At 30.6% G+C, this 25,781-nt stretch overlaps 1 protein-coding gene across 1 annotated transcript in view; it reads right to left on the minus strand.

The window, feature by feature from the left end:
• Positions 1 to 25,781, minus strand: part of LOC142318774 (uncharacterized) — an 81,365-nt gene that overhangs the window by 23,354 nt on the left and 32,230 nt on the right. Inside the window, exons 2-4 of the mRNA XM_075355231.1 lie at positions 21,363 to 21,511; positions 20,601 to 20,730; positions 3,087 to 3,148 (exon numbers count right to left, since the gene is read on the minus strand). Of these exons, the coding sequence (XP_075211346.1) occupies positions 3,087 to 3,148; positions 20,601 to 20,730; positions 21,363 to 21,511 (341 nt within the window). The remainder of the gene's footprint in view (positions 1 to 3,086; positions 3,149 to 20,600; positions 20,731 to 21,362; positions 21,512 to 25,781) is intronic.

The following is a 25,781-nucleotide window of genomic DNA, read 5'->3' on the forward strand; positions in this document are numbered from 1 at the left end:
TTCCACGACATGAGACATTCCGCGTACTACATTTTTAAGTGAGGATCTAAATTTTACGTGTATATTTTTATCAAAAGATGACATTTCAACTATTTGTTTACGGTTGGTATGACAACAATTGTAAATAGTTTTTCTGACTTCATAGCACGTATATTTTCCCGTAGGATGTTAACATTTTAGATTTAGGAGTGTTGTAATATCTAGTTGTGCATCTCTTTTGATTGCAATCGACTGGACCAAAAGTGTCCAAAAAAGCCCAAATTTAGTACATTTAGATTTTGGACTTTTTTTAACTGCAGTAATAAGCCTTCATCGAGAGCTTTTCAACAATATATCATAAGTTTTACTTATTTTCATCGGTTCCAGAGTTGTAGTCAAATAAAATTTTACTTAACGAAATATTTGGATCTTACAAAAGGAAGGCACAACGGTTCAAAAACGACTTCATCTTCTTTTTTTTAATTTAAGTATATTGATTTATTAATAATTATTAACCTGTCATTGTAAAAAATCTTTTACAATAAATAATAATGTCATAATAACAACAAAAAAAAGAAGAAAAAATATCAGAAGTTATTATTGAAATAAAATTTTTCTGTACTTTTCATTTTTTTTAAATGTGTATATGTACTTTAATAACCAATAATAATAAGGAAATCATGTGATGTCCGCATCATATTATTTTATTATTTACTAAATTAAACATTTTTTTAAACGACTGGGAAATGCTTGTGTCAGCATACAATTTTTCCTTAAACTACGCTTAAAGTTTATTAATAGAAGCTTGGTATACTTTTCAAGGAATTTTAAAAGTACATTTTTCATAATTTTTTCAAACGCTTTAAAAAATATGGGCAATAAAAAAATTAGCTTTTAATCGTGTAAATTAAGTGCTCAACCTTTCTTAAGGACGGTAATAACAACAGAACTTAAAGCAACTAGGGATTACTCCTTTACTAAAAGACTCATTATTTAAATTGATAAGGGGGATAATACGGGAACTACGTCTTCTTTTAAATTATTAACAATTGTATCATCAACATCCAAGGAATATTTACAATACATATTTAAAATACAAATGTTAACTTCCTGGGCATTAACAAGAAATTAAAATAATGTTTCATCAACAAAATCGTTTTAAGGTGAACGGCTTTGCTTGAATAATGGATTGTTGTTTGAAAAACTGGAACAGAAATTATTAAATTCTTCCGCTACCTATTTAGGGATTAGATAACAGAAGCCCTTTTTTCTTCTTTTTTTTATGAAGTTATCTGATATGTTTTATTTTAAAATCCGATTTCATTAATAACTGCCACACATTAAATTAATTTAAACATATTTAATTTCACATTAAATTATCATAATACAATCTTTTAGTAGTACGAATAAAATTTACCATTTAAATTTACTTTCTTTTGAAATTTACCATATAATTCTGGAAGGTATCGTACAAATTATGTTTATATATTCCAAGGAAATTTCTTAGCGTATAGGTAAATTTTACAGTTCCTTTAGTAATCCGTGCATTTTTCTGTTTAAACTGTTTCGTTTTTACTAAAGGGCATTTCTTGATAGAAATCCTTCTGAAATTGTTAAATTTTTCATTACATCTAATTTTATTTCTTTCCCAATTTGTTTCTGACAGCAAGGTTCTCAAGTTCCTAGTTAAATCCTTGTCGATCCCCCTCTTGAAAAATAATAAGTAATAAGTAATAATTAGTAATAATTAAGTAATAATTTCCTCGTTGCACGTTTTCATTAATAAATTACGACATTACAATTTGATAATTACGATCTGTAAGATCGTAATCTACAAAAAAGGTTCGAACATAATTTTTGGTCATTTTTTAAAGTATTATTTATATATACAGGTGGCCGAAGTCCTTGTAATTCTGGTCGGCTGGGAAATCGAAATGTTTAGACCTGCTAACCAAAACTAACTTCGTTCATGTTAAATTCTTTCGTCTCAAGACTAGAATCGTCTAGAAGTTTAACATTAAAATCTTCACACACTATGACGTTGAATTTATTTGGAATTTTAAATAGAGTTTCAGGTAGTTTATGTAGAAGGGTTTCAAAAGAACGGTGCAACCGTACAGTAATTTAGTTTTTGAATAGTAAGAAATTAATAAAAATGGGGGTCCGACAAGAATGTTCCCTATCCCCGTTATTTTTTAATCTTTACATAGAACTAGCAGTTAATGATGATAAAGGACAATTTAGGTCCGGAGTAACAGTACAAGATGAAAAGATAAAGACGCTACGATTTGCTGATGATATAGTAATTCTAGCTTAGAGTAAAAAAGATTTAGAAGGAACAATGAACGGCATGGATGAAGTCCTATGAAAGAACTACCGCATGAAAATAAACAAGGACAAAACGAAAGTAACGAAATGAAGTAGAAATAATGTAGATGGACCACTGAATACAAAAATAGGACGAGAAAAGATTACGGAGGTAGAAGAATTCTGTTATTTGGGAAGTAAAATAACTAAAGATGGTCGAAGCAGGAACGATATAAAATGCCGAATAGCACGGCGAAACGAGCCTTCAGTCAGAAATATAATCTGCTTACATCAAAAATTAATTTAAACGTCAGGAAAAGATTTTTGAAAGTATATGTTTGGAGCGTAGTTTTATACGGAATGAAACTTGGAAGATCGGAGTACCTGAGTAGAAAAGATTACAAGTTTTTGAAAGGTGGTGCTACGGGAGAATGTTATAAATCAGATGGGTGGATAAAGTGACAAATGAACAGGAGTTGCGGCAAATAGATGAAGAAAGAAGCATTTGGAAAAATATAGTTAAAACAAGATTTACGGGCCACATATTAAGCCATCCTGGAATGGATGTCCAATGTCAAAGCGACGGCTTTGACATTGGAGGTAGGTGGTAAAAATTGTGCAGGCAGGCATTGTTTGAAATATGTAAAACAAATTGTTATAGGATGTAGGGAGTATACCGAAATGAAACGAATGGCACTATATAGGGAATCTTGGAGAGCTACATCAAACCAGTCAAACGACTGAAGACATAAAAAAGAAGAAATTATTTAATTTTAATAAATTTAATTTTATTTACTTACGATGTGTTTCATTTTTACTAATTTGATTTTTTCACAAGAGAACATATCCATCATGCCATCATCTGGAAAAAAAAATTGCATTCTGTTAATAATATTATTAGATGAGGTTTTTATCAAAGTAATTCATAATTATTTCCTGTAATACGAGTACATAACATCGATAAAAATTGTTTACTTCTGAAAATTCTTAATTCGTCTTTTTCGTGTGAGTTTCATCACATTTAATGTAATTAATGTTTGTTATACAATCAAATTGACGTATAGAATTTTGTCAAGGCGAGCCAGAATATAGTGTTGAATAGAATTTATTCTTGTTTATTGATATTTATCGCTAATAAAACCTTTTTTAGAATAAATTGTAAACAACAATTAATTTATAGTTAGTCTTTCGTTTATTATTTGGGATTACGTACGCATAAATAAAATTCTTTATGCATTACACATACTTTGCTTATTTTTTACTCGAATCGCAGTATTTTCTCGTAAATTACGCTTTGAATGCAATAAAATTGCCTCATAATTATCGTGAGACAAATAAACAAGCCAAGGTAAAATAATAGAACTTATTCTACCCGGTCGATTTATTAAATAATCTCCCTTAAAAGGTCTTTTTTCAATTACATTTGAATACAGTTAATAATATACAACGAAAAGCACCTGCATCATTGTGTAATTATGTACGGTTGGATACGCTTACATAAAATTTCATTTAAGCTTTTTAACCTAAATACAAATTGCTATAATTTCTTGTTTGTTTTAACTTACGAATAAACTTTTTAATTATATAATTTCACCTTTACAATCGTAATGTTAAGATATAATCTATGAATAAGTTTAATGATAGCGTATTTAAAGAATAAGGTACGAACTGAAAATTTGTCTACAATTTTTTTTTTAATTTTTTTTTTTACCTTGTTTCCCTACCCCCCTAGACTGGATTCACCGTGAAGCACATCACAGCCCAGGGGATTGTCCACTCTAACGGATCGTTTCAGTGCCTGCCTGTAACCCCTAGGGCAAGGTATCCAGCCCCGACTATGTCGTTCTTGAACCACACCTAGGGGCCGGGTCTAGGTCTTGATGTCTTGCTTCCAATGTGAATATCCCACAAAGAGAGCCCGCACCGGGTCTCGGTCTTTTAACGGCTACCTGCCTCTAACCGGGTCCTCCGAGGGGGCCGCAGCCGGGTCTCGGTCTTAACAGCTCTAAGGTAACGGAGTCATCGTGTCTCATCGTCGCCGCCTATCCCGGCAAATTCGGACGAACGACTCCACAGGAGGATGTCCTTCACCCCCTCGCTACCTCGTCGTCCCTGCCTTTTTGCTGTAATATCGTTGTTGTATATTGTGACACAGCCTTGAATTTGTTTTGTTTTAGGAGACGTTAATCTTTCGTATTGAATTTATAAACAATATATATATATATATATATATATATATATATATATATAACTGTTCTGGTTTTTAACCAAAATATATACATTAAGAAACAAAAAAAAAAAAACTACTGTGACTGATCAATGCAAATTAAATTCTATTTAATATTTTGATGGAATAGTAAATAATGAACGGCAAGCAGCTTCTTAATGACTTGTCCTTAAAGTATCGGGAAATATTAAATATAACCGAGTCTCATTTTTCTGCATTCGTTTTTATCTTCCTTTTGCAAGTTTAGTTCCAGCCCCATAATGTTACGCAGTTGGAATACAGCGGCTCACCAATAACTTAGCTGTTAGGATAATGTTAGTTGAAATTAATTATCTCAATAAAATAAGTCTCTACAATTCAGAGAGCAGGTCCGTAAACGAAAACGACTAGTATTACGAACGACCAGTTTGTTTTAGCGACATGGAGATAACGACAAGATGTTCCGGTAAAGATTTGTGCTTATCGCGTAAATGGTGGTCCGTAGCGCTTAGAACAGATAGGAAGAAAGATAAGATTACACATAAGATTTGACTCTCCTGAGATCACAGGATGGTCCCGGGACGGGTCAGGTCTATGGGATCGCTCGCTCAACGGCGCGGAGGTTCCTCCTTATGCGATGACGCGTATAGAATATGAAGTTTACAAGGCGTCAGGGTTTGGCGTGACGGTAGTTATTGGTGATACATGAACTGACCCGCCGGGCGGCAAATCAGCTGATTTCGATGTCGAGAGTTCTAAGATTCAAATCCTAGTTACTTAGATCCCCGTTACTTTTATACGGATTTGAATAGTAGATCGTGGATGCCGGTGTTCTTTGGTGGTTGTGTTTCAATTAACCACACATCTCAGGAACGGTCGGCCTGAGACGGTACAGCACTAAACTTCTTTTACATTCATAATCATCATCCTCTGAAGAAATACGTTACGGTTGTTCCGGAAGCTAAACAGAAAAAGAGGTACCCGAGCTAAATTTGCCTTCGATAAAAACCATCGTAGTTCCGGTCTATTGCAATGATATAATCCCGGTCAGGCATGGCATTTTTCATACGCTAAAAAATTTCCATTTTGTATTCTCGTGCACAGGCTTCAACCTTATGTAGTAAATTAATCATCTAAAAAAAAGGTCGACGACAAGTTTTACTCTGTTCCTCTAATGAGTCGACTCCCTTACCCGTCTGAATCTAATTCCTAGTAAGTAGTGGACTTAATCGGTAACTACCGATGAGTTCTAAAAACTTGCTAATAGACCGACGACATGTGACTAACAGACAAGCAGAATGTGGCTTACAGAGATGAAACCTGGCGCTGCATTTATCAAATACGGTGCTGCCTAAGAGTGGGAGTTAAACGACATTCAAAGGTATTCAGATTATCCATTGATGTAATCAGGGTGAATCGACGACACATGATCTGATTTTTTTAAGATATGTGCACGTTGATTTTTATTTTTTCTACTGTATTATCGTGTTACAATAAGTCTTGCGATTCTATCTACTACATAGTCATAGTACTTTTAATGACTTAATTAAATCTGAAAAAATTATTTCTTTTTAGTAATTGATGGTTAAGTATATCGACGATTTAAGATTTTATCGATAACTTTAGTTTCATCGATCTACTAATTAGGGATCGATTGAAAAGGCAAAATATTTTATTATACGAGTGGAGAAAACCTCAAGATAAATTATGAAATTTTTGTTTAATAATTTATTGCAAATCTTAAGTGAAAAAAGAGACAATTCGATGTAAATAAAAAAAAATATCCACGTCGACACCGGAAATTAAACTTACAGATATTTAAATTAAATGTTAATATCAATTGAATACGGAATCACAGTGGATTATCCTGATCAGTTAATTTTTAATAGCTAAAAAACGTGTCGGTATATGATATAATACTCCTACATATGTATTATTAAATAAAAGTAAACAAATAGTAGTAGCTTTCTTGGATCACGACCAAGAACTGATATTTATTTACGATGCCAAAGAAATAAGGACGTTTCATTAATAATTTATTAGTAAATAAAGAACATTTTATTAATAATTTATTAGTTTCTTTCTTAGAGAAGGAATGCGTTACAAGTGAATTAAAGAATTGCTGCTTGTTGGGGAAACGGTGATTCAGTCATAATATTATTTAGTAACTTATAACATTTTCAAACGTATTAAACAATAAAAGAGAAAAATGTTTTTGATTTATTCAAAGTGTTGTAAACATCGCACACATATTTATAAATACAGGAAAACTACATAACGCAACAAAATTAAATAAAAAACGAACGACCTTGGTATTTTTTTAATACTAAACTCCATTATATGAATCGCTGATGAGTTTTAAGCTTACAATTTGCGTCTTAATATAAAAAATAATATAAATAATCGAAAATTATTTTATTTTATTTCCTCATAATCTTTTCTGTTAACCTAAGCGGTTTCGTTTCATTACTGAAATTATTCTTTAAAAACTATTAAAAAAAGTTTTTTTTGACTCTATTTTAATTTAACCCCTAATTTACATCCGTTGTAAAACGTGCAAGTAAAAAATCCAACTACAGTAGCGTGCAAATTAATCCGAACACAGATGTATTTAATAAAATCTTATGTGGACCCCACATGACTTCTTTTTACGTCTATTAAATTACATATACATACGTTTTTCTGCACTTCATTTGAACTTATTTCATTTGAAAGTGCGATACGATTTTCCAATTCTTAAAATAAATTGGACAGTTACACAATTACATTGTGGTGAACACCACATTGCATCACATTTTTTTGTGTTGTCCGTATCAACATTTTATGTTAGTTAATATAATAATTTTGTTTCACGTCGCTCAAGTAAAGTGAGAACGTATCGGATAAGTAACCATGCACGCATCAGTTCGAATCCGACTTCATATACATATATATATATTTTTTAATTTAAAGATATTGATTTATTAATTATTAACCTTTGTAAAAAAATGTTGAATTAAATGAAACGTACATAAAATTTTATTTCACTAATAAGTTGGTCGGATTCAAACCGATGCCGCAGTGTACTTTCCAAATAAGATCCAAAGAACCCTAGATCCCTGTGCCTTCCAAGTAAGATCCAAATATATCATTAATTAAAATTTTATTTGGCTGTAACTGGAACCACTGAAAATAAGTACCACTTATGGTATATCGTTGAAAAATCTCATTGAGGACTTATTACTGCTGTTAACGTAAAAATCCACGTCAATTTTCTTATTTGATTTTGGGTTTTTTTTTTTGGACACGTTTGGTCCAGTCGATTGCAATCAAAAGGGGAGGTGCACAACTAGTTGTTACAGTGATTTTAAATCCAAAATGTCAACATTCTACTCCTTATCGTTTTTGAGTTATGCGAGATACATACGTATGTTCGTACTTACGTACTTACAGTCACAGCGCAACTAGTGAAAATGGATTCAGGCTTGGTCAAAATGGATATTTCCGTTGAAATCTGAAAACCAAAATTTTTCGCCATCAGAATAATTCCTTTACTTCGTACAAGGAAGTAAAAAACACCGTACCTGCACAATTTGTAAATATCTTGTAATAAATATATCTTCCTTTATTCTTAATCACTTCACGTACACGATTTGGCTCTATTCGACAAGTGTACTACACATTCTTTTGATTTCTTTATCGTGAAACCATACCGATGTTATAGCTTTAATGAACTCAACTTTTATGGTACAATTCATTTTTGACAGTCGTTATTTGAGTATTGTCCAACGATTTACGGTCGGATTTAAGTCAAGTAAGTTAAGAGAGTTGCTTGGCCACGAGAGCACTTCAACGTTTCGTTCTTCAAAAAAGTTTTCCACTTTTTTTGATAGTATGGCGTGGGACCAAATCTTGTTGAAACACTCCGTTGTCTTCCGGGAATTTGTTTTGAAGTTTTATCACAAGCCTTTCCATCATTTTTCAACATACCATCCACCGGAAGTTATGACCAAGAGCTTTCAACTGTAAAAGAGCCCCAAATCATTTTTTTTCTGGGGACGTTTAACTGATTGTTGGATATGAGTCGGTGATGTATTTTCATCTGATTTTTTTCTAACGTATGAAACCCTGAACATAAAAATGTGAATCGTTGAAAAGCATAACATTTTTTCCAGACTTCTTTAGTCCAGTAGCTGGACATGTGCTTTAAGCCAGAAGAACCTTTCTTGGAACGTTGTTAAAAGCTGATTTTTATCTGGCCAACAAGCCTTCCGTCCAAGTGCAAGAAGTCGGCGTGTAACCGTTGTCATGTGTAAATCTGTTCCACTGGCTGTTCATTATCGATTTAAGTCCACAGCGAATAATTTTGTATCAAGTTTACTTTTTCTCCTTAATAACAGATTCTCTGTTGAAGTAGTATTTCTTTTACGGCCATGTTTGCCTTTCCTTTGAGGTGAAAAGTAATCGGTTTCTTTAAATTGTTTTAAAAATAGCTTTTGCTCTCTTCGATTTAATATCACACCCAGAAGCTATTTGCCGTTGTGTCATACTGGTATTCTCAAGAAGAGAAGTAATTTTCGAACGCTTTCTTGGAGTTAACTCTATTATTACATATTCAAGACACACAGAACAGAAAATATGATTTTGTAATAAAAAGTGAAAAATAGTTCCACAAAACTCTATTTATTACATGAAAATTGCTAAATAACCAAAGAACAATAACCTCACATTACACAGACAACTTAAAAAATGTCCGTGGTCAAGCAGTATTGCCACAACATAGAAATAAACAAAAGTTCCCTGTGTTCAGATTAATCTGTACGCTATTTTACTTCGTAGCTGATGTTTTCTTAATGTCAAACCTGAATTTGAAATATAGAGTAATTCGATTTTATCAAAATTTTATAAAAACGCTTAGGCGTTTCTGGATCAAATTTTCTTATCATTTATCATCCATTTTACAAAGGATAACTGTTAAAATGATAAAAAAATAATTATTATTTTTAAAAATTACAAAAAATAATTATGTACGTTTTGATTTGCCGAATAAGAACATTTATAAAGTATTCGTTATTATGAGGGAATAAAAGTTCTTTTAAATAACGTACTTTTGCTATATTTATACCAGAAGACCTCTAAGAATAATTATTACAATCAATTTTATTAAGTAACTATCTTTGTAATTCCTATTGTAATTTTTGTTAGTAAGACAGGGCGCAGACTAATAAATCTCTCACCAAGAATTTATATAACATAGACTATACTGGTGCATAATACTTAATGAAGTTTTTATTTGCAAATATTATTTCATCCGTTATATAATAGATTGTTATTAATTTTTATACTCATATTCTTACTCGGTTGATCAAAGTACATACATTAAAAAAAACAAAAAAAACATTTTTATTTATTATTTGCTGGGGATAAAAATGAAAAATGTTTACTTATGTAGTTGATGAAGTAAGACTTTTTTTGTGTAACATTCCGTCAAATTGTTTTACACAACATTTAATACAGCAATTTTTAATACTAAAAAATCTTACTTAAATTAGTTAATTCTTCTTTCTTTTTCCTGTCTAGCCTCCGGTAATTACCGTTTAGATAATACTTCAGAGGATGAATGAGGATGATATGTATGAATGTAAATGAAGTGTAGTCTTGTACAGTCTCAGTTCGACCGTTCCTGAGATGTGTGGTTAATTGAAACCCAACCACCAAAGAACATCGGTATCCACGATCTAGTATTCAAATCCGTGTAAAAAAAACTGACTTTCCTAGGACTTGAACGCTGGAACTCTCGACTTCCAAATCAGCTGATTTGGGAAGACGCGTTCACCAATAAACCAACCCGGTGGATTAAATTAGTTAATTCTTAGTGAAATTTTCTCGTTATGATTCTCTAGTTGTTTACTTCTAGAGATGTACGGTTATTCTGAGGAAAAAAATAAATTCGATGGTATTTGGTAGCTTTAGGAGACAATTACTTTCGTAATACGAGACCGTAATTTTCAAAAATGGGCATTAAAATATTACATTATAGAAATTTTTTTTTCTTAACTGAAATAAAATTTACGCATATGTAATAATTGAGAGAGAGAGAGAGAGAGAGAGAGAACAAGGACGGAATACCAGAAGAAGAAGGTAACACTTTTAGAAAGCGTAAACTAAATTTAATATGAATTAGACTAGGCTAGCCGATAAAACTTCAAATTTAATTGTAAACTTATAAAGAAAAAAAAAAATGAAAATAGAGAGAAACTTATTTTACAAAATCATGCCGATCATTTTTCTTTAAAAATTCTGTTATAAACTCTAATGAAAATTAAAGAAATTTTTTTTTGCTCTTTGCGGCACACTAAAAAAAAAAAAAAAAATTGAATCGATTGACAAGTAATGTATAAAAATAATATAATAAATAGGTTAAGAAAGTAAATATAATAAGAAAGGTTATTGACTTTAGAAAGTAGAAAAAGATATAATTGATCAGAACATGACATCTAGTCGCATTGAACAAATACTAGTATTGTAATAAGTGGTAGACGTTTATAGGTCAGTAACAAAATAATGCAAGAGTTTTTTGCCAATTTTTATTTTGTTATTTTGAAAAGAATAACACAATAAAAATCGTTATTATAAAATTCGATTCGGTAAGTTACTTTAATTGTATTAAGAATGGCAAGGACGTGACGTCGCAACGAACCTTTTGATGTCTGTGTACTGAGCACGCGTGAGAATTTGGTTTTGTGCGCAGTGTGCGTCTGCGAGTGATTGTGTCCATTTCATATTTATTCGATCCACATGACAGTTACTTATACTGTTGTTCTTAATTTATTGTATTTTTCATTTACATTTGTTCGTTTTTATTTTGTTCATGAATCTGTATTTCTTTGTTATTAATATTTGAATATAATAATAACCGTTTCATGTGCGCTAGTTATTACCTAAATGTACTAGTTATTACCTAGAATTATTAAGTTTTCGATACTCAATTATCCAATTACAGGAAATTTTAATGCGGAAACCTATATTGTCAATATATATATATATATTTTTTTTTTTAGCATTCGAGACCGCCGATAGGTATTGCTTCAGAGGATGAGATGAAAATTCGGGACCTCCGGACGAAAGGCCGAGAGGCTACCACTCGCGCTAAGGAGACCGGCAATGATTAATCGTTTAATGTAATATTATTGACAATAAGTAAGTATGTATAACCTGTTAAAATGTACTGAAATTTTATAGTATTACGAATCGATTAAATCCTATTTAAAAAGTTTTATAATTATTAATAAAATAAAGCGGATATAACTAGTTATATATATTTTAGATGCCGGTAACTGAATTGCTTGTGTAAGACCTAACATGAGGTATCGGTCACTGTGAAATGGAAATTCCGTAGAGTAACAAGCATCCTCTGCCACGCTTACTAGGAAAAGAAGGGAGGCATGAAAAAATTCAGTCGTATAAGCGTCAAGTTTATTGTTTTCAACAAAGATATTGTATATAACTAACATAATTATTAACAGAGATCGTAATTCTGAAATTTAACGCTCGTATCTCTCATGTATCATACCTATAAGAAAGATTGATTATATTTTCATTAACGGAATAAAAAGTGTATTCTCTTCTGTTGTAGAGACTGAATTTTTTACACTTCCTCCATTGAGCCGTAAATAAGACAACATTATGGCGTTTCTTTAACATAATTTAAATTACTAATAGAGTATAAGATCATTATGAAAATTAACTTCCAATCAAAATGTCTCGTTTAGTAAAAAGTCTAAAATTTACGTATAAATCACTCGTAAATTGGAATAAACGATAAAAAATCCTTTTATAAAAGAACGATGTAACATAATTATTTTCAATATTTTACTTTTATTGCCTGTTCACAAGAATCAACTAATCAGATATCAAGAAAATATACATATTTTAACAAAAAATTGAAAAAAAGATGGAACAAGGATTTTTTCCAACGATAGTGTTACAATTTTTTCGTTATTGTATTCCTAATTACTAATTACTCATTACTAATTATATTTCTATAATTACTCATCCAATTGAGTATGTTTTTATGGTTTTTCAGACGTACTTGTGCATAAATGTAATAGATAGATAGAAATGACTTCTTTTAGATCCTTTATTAATAAAAAATGTCGTATAACAATATAATATAATATAACAATATAATATTCTTTATCAGTTTAGCACAATGTATATATTTTTCTATGTAGCAATAATAAATTCCAAGTCGGTTTTAACTTACACATAATGTAACACAAGGACGTCTCTGTTTTCAAGTCATACATATTTATACAAAAACAACTTCTCAGAATTTATCTGGTAATTACAAAAGAATCGGACGACGATTTAATGTAATTTAAAATTAATTTTAAATGAAAAATTTTTACCGGCAAAGAAATGGTCTTTTATGTTTAAAATTAAAAAAAAATAATCGAAGTGTGGATTTTAATAGATAAATAATGGTTAACGTACAGAGAAGTACAAGAAATACTGAGTGGATGTTAGAAATAACAAAATAAACTGAATTGTTAAAGTTAATTGATTTGTTGAATGATATTACTGAAGGTTTTCTAGGTTACCATTGAAAAGGAAAAGAACTCTTTATGCAAATAAAAATAACGGACTTGTTAAAAAACTATGAACTTGTTATAAAAAGGACGAAACAAAACTTTAATTTAAGAACTAGGTTTTTGTTTTATTGTTTCTGAATTAGTTTCATACGTATTTGTTTAACCTCTATACAGCGTCTTTATTTACTTAAATTTCTTATGGCAGCTTTTATATTTTGTGTTTTTTCAGTTGAAAAAAAGTCTTCCAAATAGTAGACTTTCTCTATTTATTTACAAACATTTTTAGATGATTCTGCTTTATATATATTTAGACTATAATACGAATTGTTTGAATTTTGAATTAGTAAGTCTACGAATTCCATAATTTGCCATTTTCAGCCCACCCCGTTCGACTTCAAAGTAATGTGACGGTTATGGAGGTACTTCTTTTTATCTATTCTACATGATTTATGTTTGTAAGTATTTATGTACCGTGTGTTTTGAAAATCTTTTTCTTTGGAATGGAATAAATTTTTTCTGTTGCCCACTATTTTGATTTCATCAAATTTTGTTATAGCACTCTGTATCATTTGTAATATTATACGCCAAGTGCTCTCATAGTCCTTCAGAAAATGCTTATTACACACCATGGTTTGATGCCCAGCTCAACTATGCCCTGAGAACCTAAGGGAAATCTTATTTCCCAGTTTCAAACTGGCTGGCTGTTAGTTTCTTATATCTGCTCCTCTAAACTATTAAAGACGGGTGCCCTGAACAAGATACGGAAAACCATAAATGAAAATCCAATATTACTAATCCCTCGTGTCAACATTTTTATGAATCGATTGTCCTCTGTTGGTTGACTGGAAGCAGTGTGGTTTTGGTATTAAGTACACATGAATGGAACAGTAGGAAGAAGCTGTTCGTAACTTTAAGCTAAGGTTTCTTACAAGAAGACCCTGTTTTTCTAGCTTCCACGTAGATCACGAACTGTGCTAGAAAGACCGATGACCGACCAAGAAAGATGTGCTGCATAAATTGGGGATGGATTCCTTTTCCCGATTATGACACGTCCAAACAATAGAAAATTTGATGAAGGATTGTAGTAGGGGCTTTCATGATCGTTCCAACGAATATCATTTTAATAGTATTGTTGCCAAAGGCTAGTAACATTTTACCTAAATATCTAGAAAGTAGAGATTATTTCGACCTGTATTACTCCTAGTTCATTCGATTACAGACACATATATATAAAATAATTCAACTCTGACATTTATAGCGAAGTGGGAAGTGGTAGAATCTTTTTCTTTCATGCGGAAAGTTCTGGAATCGAATTCCGATCAGGCTTGCTGTTTTTTCACACGCTATAGAATTAATATCTATCATTAATAACTATAATGGGTAAAAAAATCTGTTACTATTTTAAGACTAAAGAATATATATATGCACTACTGGTCTTATTCATAAAAAATCTGCACTACTCTGGGGTTAGAAAAAACCAAAACGAATCTGTTTTACCCAATAATATTATAATTGTATCTTGATTCTGATCTAGATAACAACATCCGGTTTAACTCGAGAAACAAATACAGGAGGCTATACATTGATGATGCTCTCTCTTCCGGGTGAAAAATGCCCCTCTAGTGTAAAATAAAACTTTTTGATTAAAAATAAATGAAATCCTGTTTACGAATTAAATATCCACGTTCAGAAAAACAGCCGTTTGATTTTGTGAGGTTATAATTTACCCTGTTTTAGTTAACAATTATTAAATTGGAATATAGCAATTTTCATTGTACAATTGAATGAATATATATGGTAGAAATATGTGTAACGTAACATCTTTATTCGAAGCGTTAATTGGAAATTCTGGTGGGCCGCATAGAAAGCCACATTAGTTTGAATCATGATTCTATTTGGATATTGTCCCAGGGTTGGTGGCATCATTTACACAGCTCGTTAGAGGTTAAGCATTAAATTTCCCATGTTAATTGCATTGCAACACGTGTATACAAACAAACCTATCTACTTGACGCTTATACAATACCAAAATTTCAATTCTAAATGTTTCCAGCGCTTCGTTACGGTAGAAATTCTAATAGTAGTTTGTGAAATCAAAATTAAGTTTATAAATTATATATTTATTTGTTAAACGTGAATTTTATTTACCCGATCTAAATTAATTTTAATATATTTAATTTTAGATTATGAAAACTTTCAATTATGTTTATTTTTGTTTTACTTCACTATTTCTCTTCGAATGTTATATTACTTTACAATTTCTATTTCATAAGAAATATAGTAATTAAGTTTATAGGACTTAAGAAAGAAAAGAACGAATGAAAAACAGTTACGTAAGCTTTAGATATCGATCGAAGAACAATACAGATATTGAAACAAATGTCGATAATTAAAATGGTAATGAATATATTTAATTCATACATAATTTTTGTATACCTTTTATCCACGAGCACGAGCATACGGCATTCCTGTGTAACTGGTTTCTGTCGTAACAATGTAAGCTGAAATGGCGTTTTCATCGATCATTCTATTTTTAGGATAAAATTCTTTTAAAACAAACATTTTTATTCCGTATGTCATTTAATTTAAATCTTTACTTACGTGTGTATCATATAGAATATATAATTAAAGATATGAATGAAGCGTTTTTGGAAGAGAAACATAAATATCTGAAAGATATTACTTTACAAAATGATTATAGCCGCTTTCAAACAGTTTATCTAATAATCAATAAAATACTTTTTTTCTAAATTAATTATTTTAACGATAATTAAGTATAGCAGTATGTTTTGTCGTACCATTAAAAAGAGAACACATTTTTAATGAGCAGTTAAATTTAAGAACATAATAAACATATATTAGTAAGCGGATAAAGAATAAATTACATAATAATAATAAAAAGAAGACAACAATACGAGTTGTTTGGAAAGAAGTTTATTTATTCGTCTACATTAAGGGTTATTCCCTTCAAAGGAGTCCCCATTAGATATTACACACTTATGCCAGAGCTTATTCCAATACCCGAAACACTTCTAGAACTCGATCTTTGGAATAATGTTTACCTTTATCAGCTGTTCGCTTTTAATCTCATGTATGCTTGTAAACCGACGGCCCTTTAAGGTTCTAATTTTTGGAAATAGAAAAACGTCACACGAGGTCATGTCTGGCGAATATGACGGCTGGGGTATCATTACAGATTTTTTTTGCTAAAAATTGACAAACAAGCTACGAAGTGAGAGCAAGCGGATTATCGTGGTGCAAAAGCTATGAATTGTTTCGCCACAAATCCGGGCGTTTTTTCGGATTGCTTCACGGAAACGGAACTGAACTTATCAATAATAAAATATCAACAATAAAAATATGAAATAAAGGCAGGGTTAATTCGTATTTTACTATTATTCAATGTTCTAGCAGAAATTCTGATAACATTTTAAAATTAATCCTTTAAAATAATCTTTAGCGAGGTGAAAATTCATAATTTTCTATTTCTTATATTTTTTGAGAATAAAATGTGAAGGAATCTCGTAACTGTAAATATTTGAATGTAATTGTAATCCATCATCAATGCTTATGAGTATACATATATTATAGAAAATGTTTCTTCTCCTTTTTTCTTGTATATTTATCATTAGTTAAAATAATTTTAGATAGTTTTTGTTTGGCATAATTGCAGTTAAAATACAATTCTTTTGTTTAAAATAAAATTACGTGTTTTATACCTACTATTTGTTTATAATTAGATTAGTAAAAATATAGATCTAAATCTATGTATATTTTTTGCTATAGGAATTTTAAAAGAATCAATTAAAAAACTCAGTAAAAACGATCGATAAAAATAAACTTCCTGTTAGTTGGGCTTTATATGAATAGTATTTTAGATATTTTTAAATAACGTAGTAATGTATTTTAAATTGCCTAGTGCGAATATAAGCATTACGGATAGCTGGGACATCCGGAAAATCGGCGTTTCATTGTACCAGTCAATCTAATTTTCTAATAATTTCTGTAACACCTTATTTCAAATGGTTAGTTACATTTACCTTTTCTTTTTTTTTTGCCCATTAAACTACAATTTCAGAATTTCATATTTATTTAAATTTACGTTTGATACTGATTCGTGCAATATATTTAACACTAATCGATTAATTTCGTTTAATAAGTTCGATACTCTCGTTTTTCAGAATAGAATCCTATTTTTTCTTTTTTTCTGTTTAGCCTCCGGAACCACCGTAAGGTATTACTTCCGAGGATGATTGGGGATGATATGTATGAATGTAAATGAGGTGTACTCTTAAATAGTCTCAGGTCGACCGTTCCTAAGATGTATGATTAATTGAAACCCAACCACCAATGAACACCGGTATCCACGATCTACGAATAGTATTCAAATCCGTATAAAAGTAACTGCATTTCCTACGATTTGAACCTAATACGTTTGATACTGAATGATCATTTAGTATACGTTTAATATGTTTCTTGCATTTACCGATCAAGTACTACTACGATTACAATTTACGAAGTTATTTTAAATTTAGTATTTTTTATTTTTATTTTATGTAAATAAATTTACTTTCATTTATTTATGAATGTACTCTCCATTAAATTACTACTGATAAAGCTTTTTTGTGTTGTTAATTTACAATAAAAGTTTTCGTAAAAACATTTTTTTTCCATATAAAAAATACAATTGTAGTGTATAATTACCCATTAATATATTAAAAATTAAGCTTACTCAAGTTCAAGTTCATGTTAAAATAGAATCTAAATAATAATATCCAGTTAAAATCTGTTTTACTTTCTTTCAACTCTTGTTTACTATTAACCTACTGAGATACACGGACATGCTCTCTCATCGTAACGCGAAGGAATGTAGACTTTGACCTGTTTCTTATATTTGACCTATTTCTTATTAATTTTTCCTTAAAGTTTTTTAAGTTTTCATTTATTTTACAAATAAGAGGATTTAACGTGTTCTGAAAATGTTAATTTTAACGATTATTTTTAATAAAAATATACTTAAAACATAATTTTTTTTTTAAATTAGTATGCCAATTATGAATCAGATTATTGGTATGAAAAGTATTTATGTAGAATACCATCAGATAACATTGTGTTTATATCGGTACCTTTGCATATTCTTTTTGTGAATTTATTTTGCGTTATAAATTAAGTTAGCGATACATGACAAGTGGATTATGTCTATATTAATATCTTTTTAAAAAGTTTTATGTCATTTTTTAATTAAATAAAATTCAATTAATTGCAAAGAAAATCTTTTTTCATCAACGCACGTGAAACTGTGCTTAATTACACTACATTAGATTAATTTAATTTTTTCTGTTTTATTAGGATGGGGGAAAATGCAAATATCCTTGTTTTTATAAATTTACGAGTTTTTTATACAAATAAAAATGATTTTATTTTTAAAAAAATGTGGGATAGATAATCGATTAAATATGGGGTCTAGACAATTCTCTGATTTTGTCTCTAAACTGTAGACAGAATGTCGAGTAAATATCATTGATATATGACATTTGTAGGTTATTATTAATCTTTATGTTCCAGAAGTACGAGTATTTAGGTAATTCTAACAGTAATCAAGATGTTATTTGCTGATAAGTCTGTATTTACGGGGGAAGGCTTATGGATATTATTTTTTTGGCCGGAATTATTCCAAATAGGTTGTAATGTATTTTTCACTAGGCTTTTAAGTTACGGAATTATGCTTAAAAGTAATCTTTTAAGTTACAGAGATATCGAGTTTGATTTTTGTTTAACTATTTGAAAAAAATGATCAGTTATTACACGTTTAATGGAATAAATTTTGTTATGTTAGTTTATTTAATTATAATCAAAGAAGGCGCTCAGAACTACGTTTCGACCAGGAATTACTATATAAGAATAGAATTTAAAAGAATTCAAAATAGCAAAAATAGTTGGACGTGATATATATAACAACGGATGGTTACCGTATTATTTCACGGGAGGCAATCTTGGTGATTGCAGGCGTGAAACCGATAGATTTGATTGCATATGAGAAGCAGCAGCGGTATGTTGCCAAGAAGTCCGGCGAGTTAATTTCGGATAAAGTTTGAGAATAACATGGCAATGCCTTGTGGCAGGCCAGATGGGATGAGACAGAGGGTGGGCGTTATACGCATGATCTCTTTCCAAATGTTGCTGATTTGCGGGACGCTTCTTGGGTGCACCCTAATAAATATGTGACGCAATTTCTTTTTGGCCGTGGTGCTTTTAGGGACAGACTGCAGAAATTCGGCCTGATAGATTTTGGGATATGTCCTCAGTGTGGACAATTGGATGACATTTACCATGTTCTTTATGAATGCTCGAAGTACGATTTAATGCGCACGGAGACCATCTGTCGGCTTGATCTTATCGGGTCGGCGTTGGATCTCCGTGTAAACTGGAAGGCCAGGCCGAATGGGCAATGTTGTAGAGTTTTATCGTGTACTTAACAAAAGGAAAGGATTATTGAGGGGATTTAGAGCTTTGCTTGGATTTCTCTTGTATTCTGTTTTTGTTGATTTGTTTTATTAATTATGTTTTTGTCCGTTGTTTTGTTTCAATGTAACTGTGTTGTTATTGTTCCTTGTAATATTTTTATGTTTCCTGTTGTGTGTTGAACTCACTTTTACCTTCTACGGGTAGGTAGTTCAGTTGCTTTGTTTAGTTAGATCCATTCAGTCTTACTTAAAACTTGGTAATATGTGTTTTGTTTTCAGTTCATTAAATAGTAGTACACCGGTGGGAATGTCACTCGTGGCATCCTGACCGAGGCGGACTGGAATATGTCAAAAGCCGAGGTTTCGAACATGACCTCTGATAAAGCCCATAAGGGCTACGAACGGAGGGTATCTTCCCCTACGGGGGTCAGGATATAGAGAAGAATTAATTAAAACGATGCTAAAAGGATCTCTGAAAGTCGCAAAAAGAGTGAATTGAAAAAGAATAAAAATTATAAACGATTTAAGCGTAAAAGGTATCAGGTTCTTAAAAGCTGGAAGTAAAGGAAAATGGAGACGTTTAATGGAGACCTGCCTCAGGGAAGATAACAGTATGATGATGATTTTGGATTGATTTTAATTTGACTGTAAAACGTAAATATCTAGACACTTTTATGGGATGTCAGACTTATATTTAAAATTTTCGAAGTTAAAGAATCGGTGTTTATTGTGAGGATATGGTGTAAAACCGTTCTATGTTGAAAATAAAATACCGGACGGGCTTATATTTTGTAGAAACTAACTAAAATTATTCCTTCACGTACAACAGCTAAAATAGAAGCCTAAGAGGATTCCGCTAAACACCTAATGTTTAATAAAGTAGTTGAATAATAATTAAATTCAATAAATAATATACCATAAGAAATTAATTATTAATGAGAATCATTTAAGATTAAGTATACACACACACACACACACACACACACACATATATATATATATATAAATAAGGATAATATTTATGCAGAGAGAGAGAGAGAGAGTATTTGAGCTACGTAATTTTCTACATACCATCGTCTGAAGGTGCGGAAGAATTTTGAATGGATTTGAAATCGTTCATTACTTTTTCGTAACATTCCTTTCCATATGGTTTTCCTTTTTCTCCGTAATTTTTCATTATATTAAGTTTTCCACAGCAAGACTACGAAACAACAAAACAAACCGATAACAGAAATGAATCTTTTAAAATATTACTATATATTATTTTAACATCTCTTGGAAAATAAAAATTTAATTCAAAATTAGATGCTTATCTCGTTTTGTTAAATAATCAGTAGATGTACAGATGGAAATAGTGTATAAAATTAAAGTGAATTAAGAAACAATATTACCTCGATTTGTAATGATGCCTTATTTTTAGCAATCGAAATAGCTATCTAATATTAATTTAAAGTTTTTGTAAACCGTTTTTAACGTTTTCTTATTTTGCGGTCTACTTCGATAGCCCATTAAGTAAAGCTTTGTCTTTCTATCCAACATTAAAAAAAGTTACGTACAAGTGGGTTGTACGTATTTTAAATAAAAACATATTTGTTTAATATGATTATTATAAATAAAGGTTTGCGTGTATGTTGTTTTTTTATTATAAAAAAGTAATTTCTTTTTATTTATTATGTACTTTTAAGGTTTTTTAAATTACAGTTGGCACAACTGCTTATTATACATTTGCCAAGTTGTATCATTGCGTGTGGGTAGATGTATATATACGTAATACAATATATTATAGCTGAAGAGCTGTCGGCCAAATGCCTGCTATGTAGTTACGATACTGACCTTCAAATTCCTGTGTTTGCATTTGAAATAATCGTCTGCTACATCCTGATTTTGAGAATGGTCTGCGTTACGTTGCACTCTTATTGTACCAATTTTATCTTCAGCTACTAAATCTCCTAGCTCTTTTAATTCGGTTTGTAGATATTCATCTGCAATTAAAAATTAAAGATTATTAAAAAAATAATTATAATAATAAAAACTGTTTATTTAATAATTACGTTAATAAATTTTACTATTGAAATTTATTAAAAAAAAGTAAACAAATTGTGTAATTGTAATTTCTTTATGTAATTTTACTTTATAAATATAATATTTACGTAACGTTTAGGTTATAACTAAAAATTTCTCCTATTTTGTTATATTCTCTTTAATTTAAATGTAATCGTACTAATAGTTCATCTGGCAATGCAGCAAATTGATATGCTTAACGCCGCCGGTTCGATTCACGACTCGGAATCATCCTGTAAGTTTATAATCGTTGTATAACTGCGCCCGTATATAGAAATTATCCGTTACTATCAATACAGTATTTTTGTCTTAGGTCACGTTATTACTATGTTGTCTGACTGACCTACATTATTAAAGTACAGTCCATTGACCTACTGCAACGACTATTATAAACACGCTTCGGGTTGAAAATAAGGAAGTGTAAAAAGATAATACTCTAGGATTCTCCGCGTACAAAATAAAACCAGGAAGTGACTCGCTTGAATTTGAATCGGTCTAATAAACGAATTATAATAACATTTAAAGAATATTTTAGTAGATAAAATAAATAATCATTTCTGCTGAAATAAAAATTCTTCTAAATAGAATAAAAAAATACAGCTGTATCGAACCTGACAGTTGAGGGCTTTTGTATAACACAGCACAATAATTATAACCAAAAAATAATAATCGTAAAGAAAAAACCCTATTAAAATAATAATAAAAAAAAAAAGAATACAATAATAAATTATTCCAAAACCGTACTATAAAGTATTATATTTAATGGTTTCCGTTGTCATTTTTAATAAATCGCCGACATACTTAACACATCTTCCAATAAATTTATTTAAAATAAAAAACCCTTTTTATGTTCGTATTTTTACATTTGCCGTTTACCTATTGGTTGAAGTTGTTGTTGAATGTATTATTAATGTGGAATGATTTTTTAATGTGAATGATTTTTGATTTTTTCACGCTGTCCGGTATGTTTTCTATCATGATTTCCTAATCTGTCGTGGCAAATTTTGGACAGTTTTTTATCCATCCAGTAGTATACCATTAAACATTCCTTTCGTTTAAAAGGTTTTTAAAAGTTTAAAAAGTTTTTTTTTTTAACTTTTTTTCTATAAATAGAAATTATTTTTACGTAAAAAGATGTGATTTAATTAAGTAAGATTTTTTTAAATAAGATCAGATGTTTTCATTGAAATCCATCCTGAAGCGCAGGAATAAAACCGTAAACATACGCGTGTAACATTCGTAAATTTCAAATAAGCGAATGACCGTATCGATTGAAAATCACTTTTTAAAATATTGGAAGAAGTAGGAATAGATAAGAAAACACTAAACCTAATTTAATCGATCTCTGTGATACGGTAGCGACTCGGCGTTTCATCCGGAGCTCCCGGGTTCGAATCCTGGTCAGGCATGGCATATCTTATGTGGCGATATCATAAAGAAAAAGGAGAATTAATGACATTAACAAAAAACGGTCTCAAAAGTTAAATTCTTGCTGAAATTATCAGAACCGTTTAAATCGGGTCACGAGTTAGACAAGACGGTGGAATTTCACCGCTTTTATTCAACTGTCTCCTGAGGAAAGTTATCGAAGAACGGATGAAAGAGTTGAAGAGGCAGATGCAAAAGGTCTTGTACTTGGGTACAACAAATAAAAAGGTACAAGTTCACTTTTGTATTTGCAAACGATATAGCATTTTCTTAGAAAATCTTAGGAACGCTAAAACGTAAAGAGATAGTAATAGAAGTTGCTGTGATGATTGGCCTAAATATCTCTTGAAAAAAACGGAGTTCATCGCAACAAGAAGAGTGAAGATAAAAATAAAAATGGAACAGTGAAGAGAAGAATTCAAGTAGTTTGAGAGATTACATCCGACCGAATGACAAAGAAAAAAACACTGCATAATAAGAAATAGAGAATGGAAATAGCATATAAGCTGTCAAAAAACATCTATAACAAAAAGTCCGTTTTGTGAGACCAGAAATATTGTACGCAATAGAGAACATTCTCTGAACGGCATTGCACGTACTCAGAGTCCGGAAAAGAAAATATTCAGGACAGTACTACAACAAAAAGTTAATGAAAGACGATGATTTATATTGAGACCCACAGAATGAGCTGTTTAAAATAAAATGAATGGAATGTAATGGAAAAAAATCTGATGTGGTCACCACATGACTTCCTTGTATGCATATTAAATTGCGTATACAGATTTTATTTTAAAATGAAAAGGAACATAAAATTTTTTTATATTTATCTTTTTTTATATTATTGAATATTAGTTATCATAAAAATTTTTTGCAATCAAAGGTTAATAATTATTAATAAATTAGTAAATTTAAACCAGAAAAAAATGAAGTCGAATTCGAACCGTTGTTTCTTCCCCCTTGTAAGATCTAAATATTTCATTAATCTAAATCTAAATTTCATTTGCCTACAACTCTGGAACCAGTGAAAATAAGTACCATTTATGATAAATCGTTGAAATGCTCTCAATGAGAGCTTATTACTGCAGTTAAGAAAAAATTCAAACCCCAAAGTTAGTGGATTTTAGGCTTTTTTGGACACTTTTGGGCCAGTGAATTGCAATCAAAAGGGGAGGTGCACAAGTAGATGTTACAGCAGTCCTAAATCCAAAACTTCAACATCCTACGGCTAATCGTTTTTGAGATACGTACGTACGTACAGACGTCACGACGAAACTAATCAAAATGGATTCAGGGATGATTAAAATGGATATTTCCGTTCAAATATGAAAACCTAAATTTTTTGCGATCACAACACTTCCTTTACTTCGTACAAGGACTCTCTCTTGAAGTCTATAAAAAAAAATAATAAAAACCAGTCGATTGAGAGAATTATTAAGAATATGAAGAGATAAAGGGGAATGAAAATAAATTCTGGATAGAGTAAGGTACAGAGAAACAGTCAGAGTTTAAAGATTTTCAGGATAGTAGGATAGTAACAGAAGAGAAGGAGTGAGGACCTCAAAGGAGAGAAGGGAAGCAGCAAGAGTTATAATGAAGTATCAGTAGGATGTAAGCTAGGGAAGAAACGTAAACCCTAAATAAGTGGTTTACAGATGGCTTAAGTGAAAAGAGTTATTATAATAATTATTTTTCATTACAAATTAGAAATAGATTTAAGTTAAAATAACACGATGCAAAAATATAGTTCCATGTCGTTTCACAACGCTATAAGCTTCGTAAAAAGCTAAAATTTAGCCTTTGGTCGAAATTCAACGCAGGTATATTATAAATATTTACTTTTATTTGTGTATTTTATTATGCAGTTATTTACTTCACTGGAAAATGTAGCGAATTGGTCTGCAAACTAGATAGTTAGTCCGTCTGATCGCTTTATCTATAATATAAAATTATTCGCCAATCTTATTAAATAATGTATTTATTTTATTTTATTTTATTTAAAACCTCCGTACAAACATAATTTGTTTTAGCTACCTAATTATGTAGCTAAATCTAAATCAGTTATGTTATTCTATAGATTAGTGTCGAGTAACTTTTCTTAAATTACTAAATTATTTATACGGACTTTCATTTCGTAAATTAATAACGATTTTATAATCGTTATTAATTTATTTATTAATACAAACCCTTTGTATTAATTATGCTCTAATTAAAGAGCGTAAGGGTGACAATTTTGCATAAAGTATAATATTTTTCCTAATTTTTTAAATTTATTTAAACACACACACGAGGAATATCTCTAAGTAAAGACCGCTGGGAAATTTCTCTCCTTAAAGTAGGCGAACCTGTGTCGTTTATGACTACGCTAGTAATGTACACACTGCGTTGTTGTCTGTAAGTTGTCGCGTTGTAGTATCTTTGATTTCGTGTGGGTTATTACGTTATAAAATGAATAGGAAAATCGATGTTGCCGCCTACTGTGAAATACGTAGAGTCTTATGTATTTTAAGCCATTAAAACATTAAGCCGGCTGAAATTCATAGGCGGTTGATTGTTGTGTAGGGTGACAATGTAATGAATGAAAGAAACGTCCCAAAATGTTGTTAAAGGTTTAAAAATAACAGAATTAATGTGCATGATTAAGAACGATCGGAGAGGCCCTCGATAATCAATAAGGACTTGTTGATACGCTTCGATGATGAAATCAGAAAATATCGTCGTTAAACGATTTCCGGCTTGGCCCTTCTTTTTTCCTGATGTTTGAAG

This window comes from Lycorma delicatula, chromosome 2 (assembly GCF_047948215.1).
Source record: "Lycorma delicatula isolate Av1 chromosome 2, ASM4794821v1, whole genome shotgun sequence".
NCBI lineage: Eukaryota > Metazoa > Arthropoda > Insecta > Hemiptera > Fulgoridae > Lycorma > Lycorma delicatula.